General features: G+C 38.2%; 1 protein-coding gene across 1 annotated transcript; it reads left to right on the plus strand.

Annotated features, from left to right (window-relative positions):
* Positions 1 to 315: 315 nt before the first annotated feature.
* LOC127527227 (SCAN domain-containing protein 3-like) lies at positions 316 to 1,722 on the plus strand. Its single transcript, XM_051925297.1, has one exon. The coding sequence runs from the start codon at positions 316 to 318 to the stop codon at positions 1,720 to 1,722; it is 1,407 nt and encodes a 468-aa protein (XP_051781257.1).
* Positions 1,723 to 17,103: the final 15,381 nt, after the last annotated feature.

Raw genomic sequence — 17,103 nt, forward strand, 5'->3', positions numbered from 1 at the left:
GAAAAAAAGACGAACTCCCATACGACGGTATGATGAAAAGTATTTGCGCTTTGGGTTTATATGCGTCATAGTAAATGATCAACCCAGACCACAGTGTGTAATATGTTCACAATTTCTTGCAAATGAAGCGATGAAACCTGCGAAACTCCGAAGACATCTTAAAACTAATCATACTGACTGCTCGGAGAAACCATTGGAATATTTTATACGCAAGAAACATTCACTTGATAATTAGAAGTCTTGCATACTGCAAGCAACTAAAGTCAATGAGAAGGCTTTAAGAGCATCATTTTAGCTATAGATATGTGTCGAGAGATGTTTGGTAAAGCCTTGGCAAGTAAACTGAAAACAATTCCAATTTCAAACGACACAATTCAACGACGTATAACTTTGGCGGCAGCTGACGTTGAAGAACAGTTGATTTCAAGGCTGCAAGATTGTAAACAATTTGCTATTCAATTGGACGAATCAACGGATGTTTCTGGCCAGGCACAATTAATAGCTTATGTCAGATATATCTGGATGGATGAAGTTGAAGAAGATTTTTTATTTTGTAAAGTTTGTCCGGGTCACACAACAAGTGCAGAACTTTTTGCTATCCTTGATAATTTTATGGCAGCCAATAGCATCGAATGGTCCTGGTGTATCGGAGTGTGCACGGATGGTGCTGCAGCAATGACTGGAAAACGAACAGGCTTGTGGGAACGTGTGCGTTCTAATGTGCCAACTGCCACATTTGCGCACTGTATGATTCATCGGGAAAGTCTTGCGAGTAAAAGAATGAATGCGAACTTGAAATCTATTTTTGATCAGGCCATAAAAATTGTTAATTACATCAAGGCTCATCCACTGAATTCTCGTCTCTTTGCTTCATTATGTTCGAATATGGATTTTGATCATGAACAGTTACTGATGCACACTGAAGTTCGCTGGTTATCAAGGGGAAAAGTGTTTAACAGACTGTTTGAATTACGTGATGCGGTGAGAGAGTTTCTTGGAGGAAAAAATTCACAGCTTGTTGTTCATTTGAATGACAATTCATGGGTTGCTGCTCTGGCTTACTTGGCTGACATTTTTGAACAGCTGAATAAACTGAATTCATCTCTGCAAGGGAAGCACACAAACTTAATTACCCTCAGAGATAAAGTGTCTGCTTTTATGAAAAAACTTGATCTGTGGAAGACAAGATTATTTCAGGGTAACTTTGAAATGTTTGATGAATTGCATGAATTCACCGAGAAACAAGAAAATGCTGAAATCAACAAGCCCGAGTTGGTGAAATTGATTTCTGAACATATTCAATCATTGCTGGATCAATTTAACTTCTACTTTGGTGATTTGAACGTTGAGAGTTTTTCGTGGGTTTCCAGTCCGTTTCTTGCACACATTGATTCATTAAATTTACCAACATCGGAATTAAACCAATTAATTGAACTGACCAGTGATACTACATTGAAGATGATGCATCCGAGAGTGAGCTTGATGAAATTTTGGACACAAGCTTCACATGAGTATCCAGAACTGTCTCAGAAAGCTTTCAAAATAATTTTACCCTTTGCGACATCATATCTTTGTGAATGTGGATTTTCTGCACTGGTTACAATTAAAACAAAATGTCGTTCACGGCTTGAAGTCGAAGATGAACTCCGATTCAGTCTTTCAAGCATTACACCTCATTTGGATAAGCTGTGCTCAAATTTGCAAGCTCAAGGCTCGCACTAAAATTAAATGTAGCATTATTTCTAATACTAACTATTGTTAGCAGTAAGTGACATTTGTTCATTACAAAAGGATGCAATTACAATTTGTTTCATATTTGACATAAAAATTGATGAAACGGTGTATGCAAACATCAATGTAAATTGTAAAACGAATATTATACTTTTTAATTTGAAGTTGAAACATTTATTAAAATATATAATAAATAATTTTAAATATCAACTTTATTATACCTATAGTCAAGTCACTCAAGTGTAGTAACTGTATTTCTTATATAGTTACACCAAGTTAGTAGTACTAACTATTATATGTATAGTTGTATACGAAAGTATAGTTATATATTATATAAATTTCTAGTGCGCCAGTAGCAAAATTTTCAGTAGTGGTCCGTGGCTGAAACACACATTTTTTAAGTGGTCCTTGAATCTCAAAAGGTTGAGAACCGCTGCGCTGGAACATGCGTCATGTCACATGAAGTATAAACCCAGCCTTACACTCTTTGCTATGAAATCCATTATATTTTTGGCACAAGAATGCAGGTGCTGAAGATCTTTCTTGAAGTAACTGCTGCTTCTCAGTTTTCTCAGACTAGGCTTAGTCATTTGAATAGAGCTTGATTTGTTAGTGGATTTTAGAGCTAGTTCAGTGTGTGCACTAAGACAATATGGAAAGTAGCTTCCATGCCAAAGAATGTTTGTGAGCTTCTTTGCTCTGCTGTGAGTGGGTGGCTTCACACCCCAAACAGGGTGGATTGTTAGCTTTCAGCTCACAAAGAAAACAAAAATGTAAGCCTTCAGCTCCCCAAAGAGAGCAGCTCATCAGCTTTCAAGTCCCCAAAAGAGACAGAGCAAATTAATGCAGCTAGTTTTGAAGGATGTATAATTTCTAATGATAGGATCAAGGCCTCTGCCAGTTACAGATCAAGTGCCTGCCTATTGGTGTGTTATTTTGTCCATCACATCTAGTCAGAGTTCAGTTAGTGGTTAAAAGCCTAAAATCAATGTACTTTTGGATGCCTTCTTGCCTGAAGGAGTCTCTGTGAAGGTGTCCGCTCAACTGTGATTTATACCTTTGATATCAGGTGAAATACAGAGCTGACAAAACTGTTGGTAAAGCCGCAGTTTTGCCATTCACTTTAGTCTTCACTCTGCAATACAGGTGGGGGATTTTTGCATCCCTCTTAAATCTGCTGCCTTTACAGACTTAATAATATAGCTAAAATGACAACAAACTAAAAGCCAATGAAACATAACATAATCATGAATATACATAATATACAGAAAACAGTAAAAACATAATTCCATACTACACAGATATATATGAACAAGTACACAGTTGAACAAATGAGCAAGAACACAGAATTCTTTGTGAGTCAGCATCAGTGAGTAAGCTGGGACAGGCATTTTATGTTTAATGTTCCTTTGACACCTGGGGTGCCATGTACAGTATAAATGGTACGTATGAACAAAAATGTTGTTTCCATGCTCACATTACAATGTATAATAACTAAACTTGGCATTTAGCCATGCACATTCTCACGGCAGCCTTCCCCCTTGTGTACGTACTTTTCTGCTTGGTTTTGCAAACTGGTGGAAGCCAGCATCAAAGCAGTGCTACTGTTTCTGTGTGGTCTCCCTTTTTTCAGATTTGCATCAGTGACGCGGGATTTATCAAATACTCCAAAATTAACTGAATATCGTTTACAAACTTAATTTACTTGATTGTAATCATTACATAACAATATAATGGTGCAAAGAATGAACAAACCATTCCAAATACCACAGCTGCTTTAGCGTTGTTACTCTCAGTGCACCATTCAGTATTTTAACCCATTGTATATGTGTGTGGAATCATAGCTGCAAAGTAAGCTGATTGGAAAGCTCTGTGGTGGGTTGTATCGCAGAGGATTATCGGGATACCGCTTCCAGTCCTGGAGGATTTTTATAGCACTTGCTGCCTAAAGAAAGCCACCAGTATCAGCATGGATTCCACTCAGCCATGCCAGAATATATTTGAACTCCTCCAATCCGGCAAACGCTTCAGAGCCTTTCTTGCACAGACCTCAAGGCACAGAAACAGTTTAATCTCAAGAGCTATAAACACACTCAATCAGTCCATCAAGGGCTCCTGGTAGAACTGCTTGTACTTATAATTTCAATTACCTCACTGTAAACTTGCACTACAACTGTAATATTGCACAACTTGAGCCACTTTATGAACCATTTGCACTATCTGCACTGTATGTACATGCTTATTGTACTTATGCTTTCATATTGTATAACTTTCATTATTTTGTATTGTAATATTATTGTTATTTTATAATTTCATAGTAAAATAAGTTTATGGAGGATTTGCAAATTAAATCTCATTGTACCATACAATGACAATAAAGGAATTCAGTTCAATTCAATAGAAGAGAGCACATATTTACAGATGATGATGACCGGCTTCTAAACTGATTTAGATTTCCAAGAGGTATCCTCTTGGCGCTGTGTGCTGTTAAAATACTAGGATCTATACCTGATATCATTTTTATGATGAAATCCATTAAAGTATGCATATTACATTTTACAGATTAATCATTAACTTCATTTAAATAATAAATACTGTTATTAATTATACATGTGGGTGTGCGGTGGTACAGCTGTAGCGATGAGCTAACGCCCCATCCAGGGATTGTTCCTGCCTCACGATTGATGCTTGTTGGGACTGGCATGACCCTGGATGGAATGAAAAATTAAACATGTATAATGAAGATTTTTCAAAGTTCAATGTTCCATAATAGTTTTTAAAAATCGACGTTCTAAGCTTACAGCTGGTTTCACAGAGCTCATTGTGTGGTGATTGGTTATATGGAGAAAGAAAATGGAAGGACAGGAATTGGGGGTTGGTAGGTTTGACAGAGACAGTACTGCTGCATTAACTTATTCTATTCAGGGTCGCGCATGTCCCAGCAAGCATCTTGCAGGAGGCAGGAATAATCCCTGGAAGGGAGAGGCTAGAACAATCCCTAGACGGGATGCCAGCTAATCGCTACCATTGTGCCACCATACCCCCACATGTTTAATACATGCTTTAATGTATTTCATCATGAAAATGATATCAAGTATACATCTTACTATTCTAAAATGTTCAGAGAGTTGTAATATCATGAACGTAATGTATTCTGTGTGGTGATCATTGCCTTCATGCTCCTTTCTACAAAAAAGAAAGCCTGTTTAAGAAACACATAGTGATTCACACACATAGAAAACACAGAATACGAAGAATTTAACGTGCTGCTTTAGTTATGATGGGGTATGAGAAACTCTGGTAAATTAAACAGCGATTTTAAGATGAAGTTTAAAATGTTTTACTTTAATGACAAAATAAACTTTGAGATCAAATTGGAAATTTCGAGATTAAAGTGTACATTTCAACCTTTATTTTCTTAACTGTGTCCTTAATTTTTTTTCTTTTCTTTGTCCCTTAATATGCTTCCGCATGATACTCTGACGGTGGGCTATGAGTCACTTTTTCAACTCGACTTTGACATCTGACCACTTCTTGTTTATTTCAAGCACTGAGCAACTTTCTAAACTTGAACTTTTGAGTGTCACTCTATCAATTCCGCTTTGTTGCTCATACCCTTGCCTAAGTTACCAAAAAGCAAATTTTTCTTTGCCTCCACTTCACTGAGTAGGACATCCACTTTGCATTCGCTGAAGTTTTTTTTCCCCCGTGCTTTTGTCATTGTCTTTTCACAAAACACTGAATGTATGGCACTATTTATATTGATTTGTATTTTCAAAGCTGCTTAATTCTAGGGGGAGTTGGGGAGGAGGCAGCAGGCATGTGCACATGCATTACATTTCACACTGACGGATTTATGGAGCGGAATTGCGTGGTAGTTGGCTTACACATGGTTTAGTGCATTCTGAATTTTTTTGTGCATACACACATTTCCACTTTTGTCCATATGCCATGTTTTAGTGTGAATTCTACGTACAGCATTACACATGAGGACCCTTGTGTTTTTCCTTTCTGTGTCTCTCACCAGTGTGAATAAATAAAAAATGCACCATTATTTTATATGGGCATAGTGTTATTGGGTGTAGGAAGTTGTGAGAATTATAATCTCCTTTTACATTGCATATTTATAATGATATATACTGTACCTATAATTGTTAGAGTGTTATGCATTCTAATGTGCAATCCTTAATTCTTTAGCAAAAATAGGTGGAAACACAAGCTTACAACACTCTTTTTCTCAAACACTTATCATCATCATCATACATGATGGTGTGAGAGGAGTGAAATTCAAGCTTCCCACTCTCTCCATCTCACATATGGTGTGAAGAAGCAAGACACATTCCGTCTGTATTTGCACTTCATCTCCCTCAACACAGTTTGAGAAAAAATAGGACACACTCTTTTCATGTAATGACCATGCCTTATTTAAAACAAAAAGTGATGGAAAAAAGTAGACACAAAAAGAAAATAAAGCAGAAAAAATAAAGGATTTATAGGACACATGTAAAGACAGATTAGAAGTGTATTTCAAGAATGATGCAAAGAAAACTTGTCAGGGTTTACAAATAATGTCTAAGTATAAAGTATATACAGTAACTGTCCCAGAGGAGCTCCAGTATGTGAGTGAACTGAACTTGTTTTTGTTTTTCTGTAGGTTTGACACAAACAACTTTACATCATGCACACAAAGACTATGGGCAAAGTGAACGCTCATCCATCTTCAGCATGTACAGAAATCACTCCTTAGAATGTTATTTCACAGTTTACCCATGTAAAGCAAGGCATAGTTCATAGGCAAGATAAAATCAATTGTAAAATACTACAGGAACGCTCTGATTAATTAGCACAGTATTTTCAAAACTTGTTCCAGTGGTCTCTTGCTATGGGAGTCACTCCAGACCACTAGAAATGATCTGTGATTGTTCCTCGGCCCAAGATCAGTGAGCCAAAAGAAATGAATGATTTGCACCCAGTTGCATTAACGTCTGTTCCAGCAAAATGTTTTGAACAACTCAACTTAAAGTGCCTACTTCCGGAGGATAACTAACATCCTGATCCAAACCAGTTTGCATTTAGTATTGAAAAGGGGGTGGAAGAAAATAATGCCCTTGAACATCTGGAACAAAGAAACAAAGTTTAACAGCACTGTTTCCTCCGTACAGACTGTTAAAACCGGATTGCCCCAGTGTTGTGTGCTCTCTCCTATACTATACACTTTATACATATATAAACAAGTTATAAATATAAACTTCATTACCAGTCAGCACTTTTTATAAGTATGCAGGCATGTCACTGGTGGGGTTCTTAAATCTAACACTTTTTCTAGTCAATATTTTGATATAGATGTAGAAAATGTTACCAAGCGGTGCTCTAAAATTTTACTGTAATAAATGTAAAGAATACTAAAGAGATGGTTATTTATTTTAGGACAATAAAGACAGAGGTACAACATATGTAAATAAATGGCAAACTAGTCACATCCTACAAATATTTGGTGGTGGAAATTGATAACCAGTTATGATTCAATGAAAGTACTTTGGATACAGTTAAAAACTCCAGGAAGGCTGTTTATCTTGCATAAATTGAACAGCTTTAGTGTAACCTGCCACATTCCACATGTGTTTTACTTCCCTATTCTGTAGAGTGTACCTTCTTTTGGATTAATCTGTGTCTTTGGCAAAATGTATGCCCAAGACAAAGTCAAACTTCAGTGCCTGATTAAAGCAGCGAGTAAGGTCACTGGGGTGGGACAAAAACTGCCTGGTTCTTAAAAAGCTCCATCAAATTCTCAGCAATCCCACACACTCACTACATTTTAAATTTAATTTTAGCTCTTTGGCACCAAACAGATTCTGATAATGTCGAACAAAAATTTCCAGATATGTGAGGTAATTTGTACCCTCAGTAATTATACTGTTTAATAAAAACAGGTAACTGGAATACACGTCCATCACTGACATTGCTGATTTATATAAGCCGTTACATAACAGTGTTACGTTTTATTTATGTGTTTGCATGCTAGTGTTCAGATATACAGTATGTTATTCCTTATATTGTGTTTCACCTTCCTTGTTCTTTTATATTTTAAACCTACATATTTCTATATAAGCTTTTTATTTATGCACAAACCAAATGAATTTCCCAATATGAGATAATTAAGTTGAGATGAGTTGTTTTAATTGACCCTTGTGGCAGGCGGCTGGGGGTCTATGCCCAGCAGGGTCGCCCCTGCACACTGTATTCAGTGGAAGTAACCCTGGACAGTGCAATACCTCTCCCTTGATGCTAGATGCCCCCCTCCCCCAGGTTCGAGCAGTGCCTTAGTTTCCCTCAGGGCTCCATGGGAATTGGAGTTGGGTGCAGCCCTGTTGGGTCCCGCAAACACAGCCAGGGGGTGCTGTGTTTGGGACTCCTGAGCCCGTGTAGGCAGTGTGTTCATCACACCTGGAAGTGCAGCCGGAACTCGGTAATCAAGCACCTGGAGTACTTCGGGTGAACTATAAAAGGAGCCAGCGACCACCACTCAGCGGCCAGAGTCAGGTGGAGAGAGAAGAAGAGTGCTTTCCTTTACTTGTGCACTGTGTTGTGTCTGTGAGTACGGGGAAGGTGTAGCCCACAGACGAAGAAAAATAAAAGTTTGTTTATTTTACATGTGCCTCCCATGTCCAATCTGTGTCAGGTGCTATATAGCACCTTCTTACACCCTACATTTTTTACCTGTTCTGTTCTGTTAACATGTTCTAAGATTCGTCAGATGAAAGACAGAAGTTTCAAGGTAAGGTTGTTATACTCATCAATCATGGCACAATGTTAAATGGGCTCCTTCTGAATGACAGTGATCTGCTGTGGGTGCATTATATAGTAGAATGCTCTATGCAATCATTTTGTAAAAGTTCTACATTAATAAGGACACAGTTTTGGAAATTTGCTGCAGTTTCTGTATGTGCATCTAAACATGGGCAATTTTGTTTTTTTCTTTAATTTATATCATACAATCATGGTGGTAGCCAGCCCCCCTTGGAGAGTCACCATAGTTTAAAAAACAGTGATATAAGGAATCAACTAGAAGGGAATTTAAACCCATGAAAGAACTAACAGAACTATCAGAGAGGTTGCTGTGGAAAACTACAACAATTTTGCAATTATGACCCTTCAGAAACTAAACGGCTATTGGGTACAATTCAAACTTGACATTTATGCCAAACATAAAAGTTTGAATGAACGGGCATCCCGGCCAGGAAAGAGCATGGATTATTACCTGGAATGGAGGCCTGAGAGAAACGTCATTGGCCAGGTGGGTGGAAAGCTTATATCATGCCCAGCTGGTATAAAATAATGGATGGATGGACATGAGGAAGCTGGAGATTGGGAGTAGGTCCAAGGTGACAGTGGTCCTCATGTAAGAGCCCAGTTGGGACACCTGCTGGGATGCTAGGGAAATGAAGTTCAGAAGTGCAGCCCTGTAGGGGTCCCTTGGGATCTGTAGAGAGCGCTGTCGGGGGAGGTCCACTCTACTTTGTCTATGACCTGGAAGTGCTTCTTAGAGGGGACGAAATGATACCAGGCGGATAAGAAGCAGATCATTTATTGGATAGTTGGTGGCTTGTTATTATTATTAAATAATTAGTGATTAGAAAAGAGGATTGTGAGAAGGTGTTGAAAAAGAAATAAAAGTCTTTTATTTTATTTTATTACAAGTGTGCTATATTGCTGCAACTGTGGTTTAGGGTACTCTGGTGTCCTCTTGTGATCACACAGAAAAAATAAAATGTCAATAATAATTATAATGTATTCATATTCTTGGTTTCCTGTCATCATTTTAGTTGAATGTCTCTTAGCAGACTGGACATGTAGAATGATTTGCCATGTTCAGCTGGACTCGCCTACTTTCCCAAGTTTGTCAGTTATTAGGTAATCAGTTTACTATTGCAGTATATGCCATCAGTGTTCATCGCTTGCCTTTTACCACTGGCTTTGATTTCTACAGTATGTTGTGATTTGCATTATGCTAAACTGTACAAAACACACACAGTGACCCCAACACTCAGCTCTGTTTATTACCACTTTCTCTGTTACACTGCAATGTTCACAGTTACAAAATAAAACAAAAAAGACCTTCCATATGTCAGGCTTTTGCCTTGCCTATTTAACAGAAAAAGACCCTTGAAGCCCGAGAATGAAACAAAAATGAAAGTAATATAAAATTGGCAAACATTCCAAACAACCAACACATGTTTTCTAAGACATCACAAAAACAATTACAGTCACAAAAAAATGATAACTCAAAAAATTGAATTAAAAGTAATTTCAGAAAATACAATGTGCTCACCATTTCTCAATGAAGACTTTGAGGAACTTAAAATAATGTCACATAACCAAGGGAACAGACTGGGACAACTCTAATGAGAAGAGAGCAGAAAAACCTACAACACTGTAGGTATATATTGAGGATTTGGTGAGGTCACAGAAGTATACTGTATATTCACCTGTCACATATGCATGAAGAACTGGGAAATGGCAGTAGAGAGATCACAGTGCAAGTTCCATTGCCAACATACAACATTACTAAGTACCTGAGATGAGATTTCAGATGGGACAGCAACATGATGAGCCCAGCTTTATCTCAAATGTTAATGCCTTTTTTTGCTTGTTCACAATAACCAATTATTCTGACGGCTTCAGCCCTTCACCCTGAGTGTCATGGCAACCAGAAGCACTAATGTCAAATTTTAATCAAAATAATTACTTTCAACATGCTTTTCAGCCCACACGTTTATATCCAATTACATTTCACTCACAAATTCTGCCCTCGAGGTATGAAATGGGGCCATCTTTACCAAGATGCAAAACTAAACCACCTGACAGCCCCCCACTTTCAGGAGGGTTGACACTCAGCACACCTTAGCTGCCTCTGATCCAACAGAAAAAAATGTTTGATGGGAAAAGGATGCTTCTCTCATCCCGTAATTCCTACATTCAGTCTGAACACATGAAATGCAGTTGCAGTTTATGTTATCAAACCTGCCAGTCTCCATAAAATGACACTTACTTCTGTGTAGTCCATGTTTAAAATGTAATTTAATTCAGGGATTTAATTCAGAAAATGCAATGAACTTTAAATGTCATCTCTGGATTTTTGTTGATTAATAATGACTCATGCTAATGTTCTCTGCCTTTTCCCTTACTGTTCATTATTACTTTTAGTTGTGGTAACTTAATGTCTTTATGGTTTCCACTTGCTTTATTTTTTATAAAATACTTTGTGGTGTTGTGAACTAGGGAAATCACTGAATATGCTATTACCAAAAGAAAGGCATAACGTTCAGTATATTATCAGGAACAATGTCAAATGTTTATGTGTTTTTGTATGAGATATGTAAAATGTAATATAACAGAGGAGTGGAATATATGAAATAACTTGTATAAATTACTAGATCACTACATCTAGAAGGTCATGGAGTAGGGAGAAGGAAGGAGAGTCATGAGCTGCACAAAACAAGGCCACAAAACTCAATGGACAGTCAAAGACAGCACTAAATATCCAGTCTTAAAAATAAAAAGCTACTTTCTTAGCACAGTTTTCAGACACTATGGCTTAGTGATATCATTTATCTTCTGGATGTCATGCCTCTGCTGATTGCAACAAATAAAAAGCAATGGACACTTTAATTGTTGTTGTAACTAGGAAATAAGAAAAACGTGGATGTTATGATAAGTGTTTCTTTAATCAAATACACTTTTTCTGGTTTTCAAATATGTTTCATTTCTGATTTTGGAATTCCTTAAATTTTAAAATAATATTTTCTTGATAGAATAAATTTCTCATAATTCTTTTTAATTTCATATTTGATTACATTTTTTTTTGTGGTAACATTTGTAGGAGGAGAACGAGTATTCCTGGATGAGATGGAGAGAAATACATTACCTGGATGGGAGGCCAGTGCAATGACACAGATGGATTGGCGGGAGGAACAAATAAATAACTTTGTACCCAACCAGTGTAAGTTGATGGAGGGATCAACAGGAATGGTTTCATCCCTCATATGCCAGGTGGCAGTGGTCCTCATGTGAGAACCCAGTTGGGACACCCGCAGGGGTGTTTGGGAGATGGAGTCTGGAAATACAGCCTTGTCTGGGTCCGTGGGGATCAAGAGAAGATGCTCTTAGGGGAGGACCTCCCTACTTTCCTTATGACCTGGAAGTGCTCCCTGGAAGACATGGCATGGCAGGGCACCAGAAGCATTCCTGGGCCCAACATAAAAAGGAGCCTCACTGCCTTACTTAGTTGGACTCAGAGTCGGGAAGCAGCCGGCAACACTCAGCTGGAGGAAACAATGAGGGAGGATTGGTGAGAATTGTTTAATTTATTGTATACTTGTGGCTTGTTACTAAATGGAGGATTGGGAAGAAGTGCCTGGAGAGAATAGAAAGTCTTTATTTGATCCTAATAACGTGTGATGCTTTTACTGTGTCTGTGGTTTGGGGCTCTCTGCCGCCCTCTTGTGGTCACACATTGCTATGCTGTGATGACACATTACTAGAGGACAGGGTCACAGGTTAGTGTCATTAATAACACTTTGTGAAAAAATTGTGAATATTAAACATATTTTTGTGTATTGTTATGAAATATAGTCAAAGAAAGGTAGGGCTTTAACTTCTTCTTAGTACTTTTGTTGCAGATTTTAGGAATAGCGTTTTGAGACACATTTATATTGAGTTTTTGATGTTGACCTCCATTGTACATTTGACTTTGATGTTGTCTCTTTCAGCTCCCGGACCAATTCAATTTTTCTAAAATATCTCTCTGCTATCAGTTTTGTGGCAGAACATTGCTATAATCTTTAACACAACTTAGCCTTATCTTGAAAGAGAAAGTCATTATGATGAGCCCAGAAGAGCTTATTTTAATTGCCAGGCTTTGCATAGCCAGCCCAGTGCCTTTCTAACTAACTTACACCTAACTTGAGTGCCAAAATATACCAAATTGCTTAAAAAGACAAGCCAAAATAAGACAACGAAATATATAATGTTTTGATTTTCCTCTACACAGAAGGAAAAAGACTATAAAGTAAAACCTATAAAAAGTAAAAATAATGGCAAGAAAAAACTGTAAGCAAAATGCTGAAGTAGACCAAACAGCAAGGAATCACATAACAGAAATGTAATGAAAACAATAAACAGTTTTTTTATATACTGTAGATCAGAAAAGCTAACATTTTACCTGAACCCTTCTGCCTCTTTTTTATCAAATGCCAGCTCAGGAGTATGGTACACAACTAAATACACACTAATTTATGTTGTGAAACGTGGCCACAACATCTTTAGTGTGTGCAAGCATAAGAACCATAAAAATCAAGAGAAAATGGAAGACAGGAGGATATTATTAATCATTAAAGATGAGTAATACAAAGAAATATAAACAAAAAATGTCTATTAGCCCATTTACCCAAATGTGAAATGTTGTCATAGAAGAGAATTATGTAATGTGCTGGGCTAAAAGCAATCTGACATTTTTATCAAAAGTGGGCATCCGAGATAGACACTTATAAGCAACCTACTTTCAGTTTTATAAGAACACCAGTAACGGCGCACTGCACGATAACATGCAGTGAATACACTTGACCTGAGCATTCATAGTTTTCATACTCTTTCTCTGTACGTTTAGCATTCGTTTGCTCAGAGGTTGATGCACTTGCTGCTTCCTGAGCAGATCTTCTTTTCTCCATCCTAGAGGCCCACTTCTTCTCTTCTTTTGTTGGCATCTTTTTTTAGTTAAAACTGATTAAGTCAGTGTCTGTGTTGCAATTGCTTAGTACGTTTTCCTGAATTTTTCACTTAAGCTGGCACTTAAGTCTTCAATTTGCCTGAAGAATGATTTAACATATGAAGAGGTAGGGGAAAGGTGGTAGGGAATGAGAACGGCGTCAATACACATGCGCCGCATGGCCGCCCTGCTGGGCACTGCTGAGAGTTGATTCTACAATAAAACAAAATAAAAATAAAAAGAGAAATAACCTTGGATGTCAATCATCACCCCGAAAGCAGTGTGAAAATGAACAGACTCGACACACTTGAAAAGGTTAGGGGCAGCCATCCGTATAATATTCCTGGCTGCAAAAAAGGGTTTTGAATAGCATAGAGATGTTCACAATACTGAGTCAAAAACAGAACTGGTGAGGCTTTGCAAAGAAGGTGGCTTTAAGGGATCAGACCGGAAGTGATGTTCTTCTGACGTCAGTCTGTGCGCCAAAAGTGATGTTTTTCTGGGCGTCGGAACCAGAAGTGATATTCTTTTGGGCGCTGGAACTGAAAGTGACGTCATGCTGAGTTCCGGAATCGAATTCATCAGCTCTGAATCAGACCTGTTTTCCCACGGCTGGTCTGTACAGATAACAAGGGAAAGTTTAGTGCACACTGCCACCCCCTGGCCTGGCGTGGAATTACCTTTCCTTGGTCCATACAACATTCTCCTATTCGCATGCGTGTGACAGCGAATAGTAGATGTCAAATGGTTTGCGAGCTACAGAATACTGAACAACAAATGGATAGTCACGGTAGCATATTATATAAGAAGATATATTAGAAAATGCGATTTTTTGTTTTTGCTAATTATCCTTTCCTAAACAGTCACAGAAGGTGCTTATCTTTAAAAGCAGGGCAGCATGATGCTTAAACTTCTGAAACATATTCCAGAGAGCAATGCAGTAGCTGTTATTTCTTGTATCATTTTAAATATTTGTGCTCTACGTGGAACAACACATTTCTTGCCTGAAGATGGATCAGCATTTACTTTTATTATTTTATTTGGGTTTTTAGATTTGTTGAAAGGTATCAGAATGCACTGCAGTATAAAGTTAAGTCATAAGCATAAATTTTTCAGTCAGATCCCGCATTTTTGTTGACTGCTTCATCTTGAGGAAAACAGCATGAAATAGCTGGATGTGCAGAGAAGAAATTGATAATATGTTGCAAGACTGCACACTAAGATTAGAAATGCCAGCTTAAATGTTACTGGACACAATGTGAGAGAGACTGACTACATTTCTGAACTAAACTGATTAAATTTAGGTGCCTATTTTCTGTTCTTCCGCCACATGCATACATAAAATGATTTAAGCTTTATCATTATATAACAAAGTTGCTATGAATTTGCTTTTACAAGCATAAATGTGGTAGTGTAAGGTAAACTATACAGCATTATATACTAAAACATATTAAAAATTATATGACAGCATGTGGAAAACTAGCAAATGACAAAACTGCACACATTAATCACTTAATAGGGACTATCTTAAAGACAGACCTCAGTATGTGCATCTCGGGAACTGCACGTCTGACATTGTGGTCAGCAACACAGGAGTGCCACAGGGGACTGTATTTTCTCCGGTCCTGTTCAGCCTATATACATCAGACTTCCAATACAACTCGGAGTCCTGCCACGTGCAAAAGTTCGCTGACGACACTGCTATCATGGGCTGCATCAGGAGTGGGCAGGAGGAGGAGTATAGGGACCTAATCAAAGACTTTGTTAAATGGTGCGACTCAAACCACCTACACCTGAACACCAGCAAAACCAAGGAGCTGGTGGTGGATTTTAGGAGGCCCAGAGCCCTCATGGACCCCGTGATCATCAGAGGTGACTGTGTGCAGAGGGTGCAGACCTATAAATACCTGGGAGTGCAGCTGGATGATAAATTAGACTGGACTGCCAATACTGATGCTCTGTGTAAGAAAGGACAGAGCAGGTTATGCTTCCTTAGAAGGCTGGCGCCCTTCAACATCTGCAATAAGATGCTGCAGATGTTCTATCAGATGGTTGTGGCGAGCGCCCTCTTCTACGCGGTGGTGTGCTGGGGAGGCAGCGTTAAGAAGAGGGACGCCTCATGCCTGCACAAACTGGTGAGTAAGGCAGGCTCTATTGTTGGCATGTAGCTGGACAGCTTGACATCTGTGGCATCTGAGTTCACGAGGAAGACTAAACTATAAACATGGACAAAAGATCATGTGTTTTAAGACAAAAGTATGGATACTGAACCCAAATTAAATTGCTAGTCTACACAGTATTACAGTTGTCATGCATGCACATCAGAGGGTCACCCTGTAGGTTCCACCCAGGTATGTAATTCCACTGTGGGTTGGGTGGGAGCACTGCCACTGCCATCTTCTTTTGCCTCAAACTGCCCTGTGAAGGCGATTGACTCCACCCCCTTCTAGTTCCAGTACCATAAAAGCCCAGGCACCTGGAAGGAGACATCACTTTCTGACTGGAACCCTGAAAAGGTGGAGCTCCTTCAAACCAAAAGCAAAGTGTCTGAAGTAGCCTTAATAGTCAGTGATTCTATTAGATATAACACCAGAGGGTGGCAATTTTTGTTTGTATTTGTGCCATCACTCAAATTAATTATTGATTTTATCAAAAAAGTGAGAAGGACAGTTTTGTTTAATAACTCTCCACACAGTAGTGACCACTGTAGGAAAGGAACTACTAACATACAAGAAAACTGTTACATTTTTCATGATTTCTTGAGAAATACAGTTAGTTGGATGTCGGTGGTCTCCAGATTGTCTGCTTATTTCATGTTTCAGGACGTATGCAAGTACACCATAAAGGTTAGTTTCAGACCTGCAATCCTTTTTGCCATTCTAACAACACCTTTCAGGTTACATTCTGAAGGGACAGCCATATTTCAAAACTAAATCATTCTGGAGGAAGTAAGAATGCTTTCAGTGATAGCTCCGTAATATTGTACTGATTGAGAAAGATTACACTCTTAAAGATTAGAAAGGGAACATATGCTGTTGACCTTTTTGTTTAGCTGAAGAGATGCTTTCATCCCAGTTTGAATAAGTGGTGCCTAGAAATGAAAACATAAATTCTCTAATACTCTTAAATCTAGTGCAGGCATACTTTACAAGTATGGCAGAAACATGGAAGGGTATTTAAAATGACCTCCTGTATATTCATTTGACTTATTTATTTAGCTTTTGCCATTTCATGTTTTTCATCCCAGTTACTATGTTCAGATTAGACCTTAAAGTTTTTTTCTGACTCTGTGTTGTTGTCTGCCTTGGATTTTGACATCCTGCCTACTTCATCACAACCATATATGTGATTTTGTCATGTTTTCTAGGCTAAGTATCATTTGTCATGTTCACAACACGACCTTCACATTGTGGCAGTGCCATGTGTAAAACTGATTGCATTTTAAGATTTTTGCTTCATTGTCACATTCTAAGAAGACATTATTTCCAAAGAGAAGCCAGATTTGTGGGTACAAGAGTAGAAGTAATAGGCTGCTGGTGGCATTGAGCTGGAAATGCTGTGACAAGTTAAATGTTACGCTGTTTCTGACATTTAGGAAGGAAATCCCA

This window comes from Erpetoichthys calabaricus, chromosome 1, assembly GCF_900747795.2.
Source record: "Erpetoichthys calabaricus chromosome 1, fErpCal1.3, whole genome shotgun sequence".
Lineage (NCBI taxonomy): Eukaryota > Metazoa > Chordata > Cladistia > Polypteriformes > Polypteridae > Erpetoichthys > Erpetoichthys calabaricus.

Bases quoted from the DNA above. Each gene is read 5' to 3' on its own strand.
- LOC127527227 (XM_051925297.1), top strand. From the start codon at position 316: ATGTTTGGTAAAGCCTTGGCAAGTAAACTGAAAACAATTCCAATTTCA.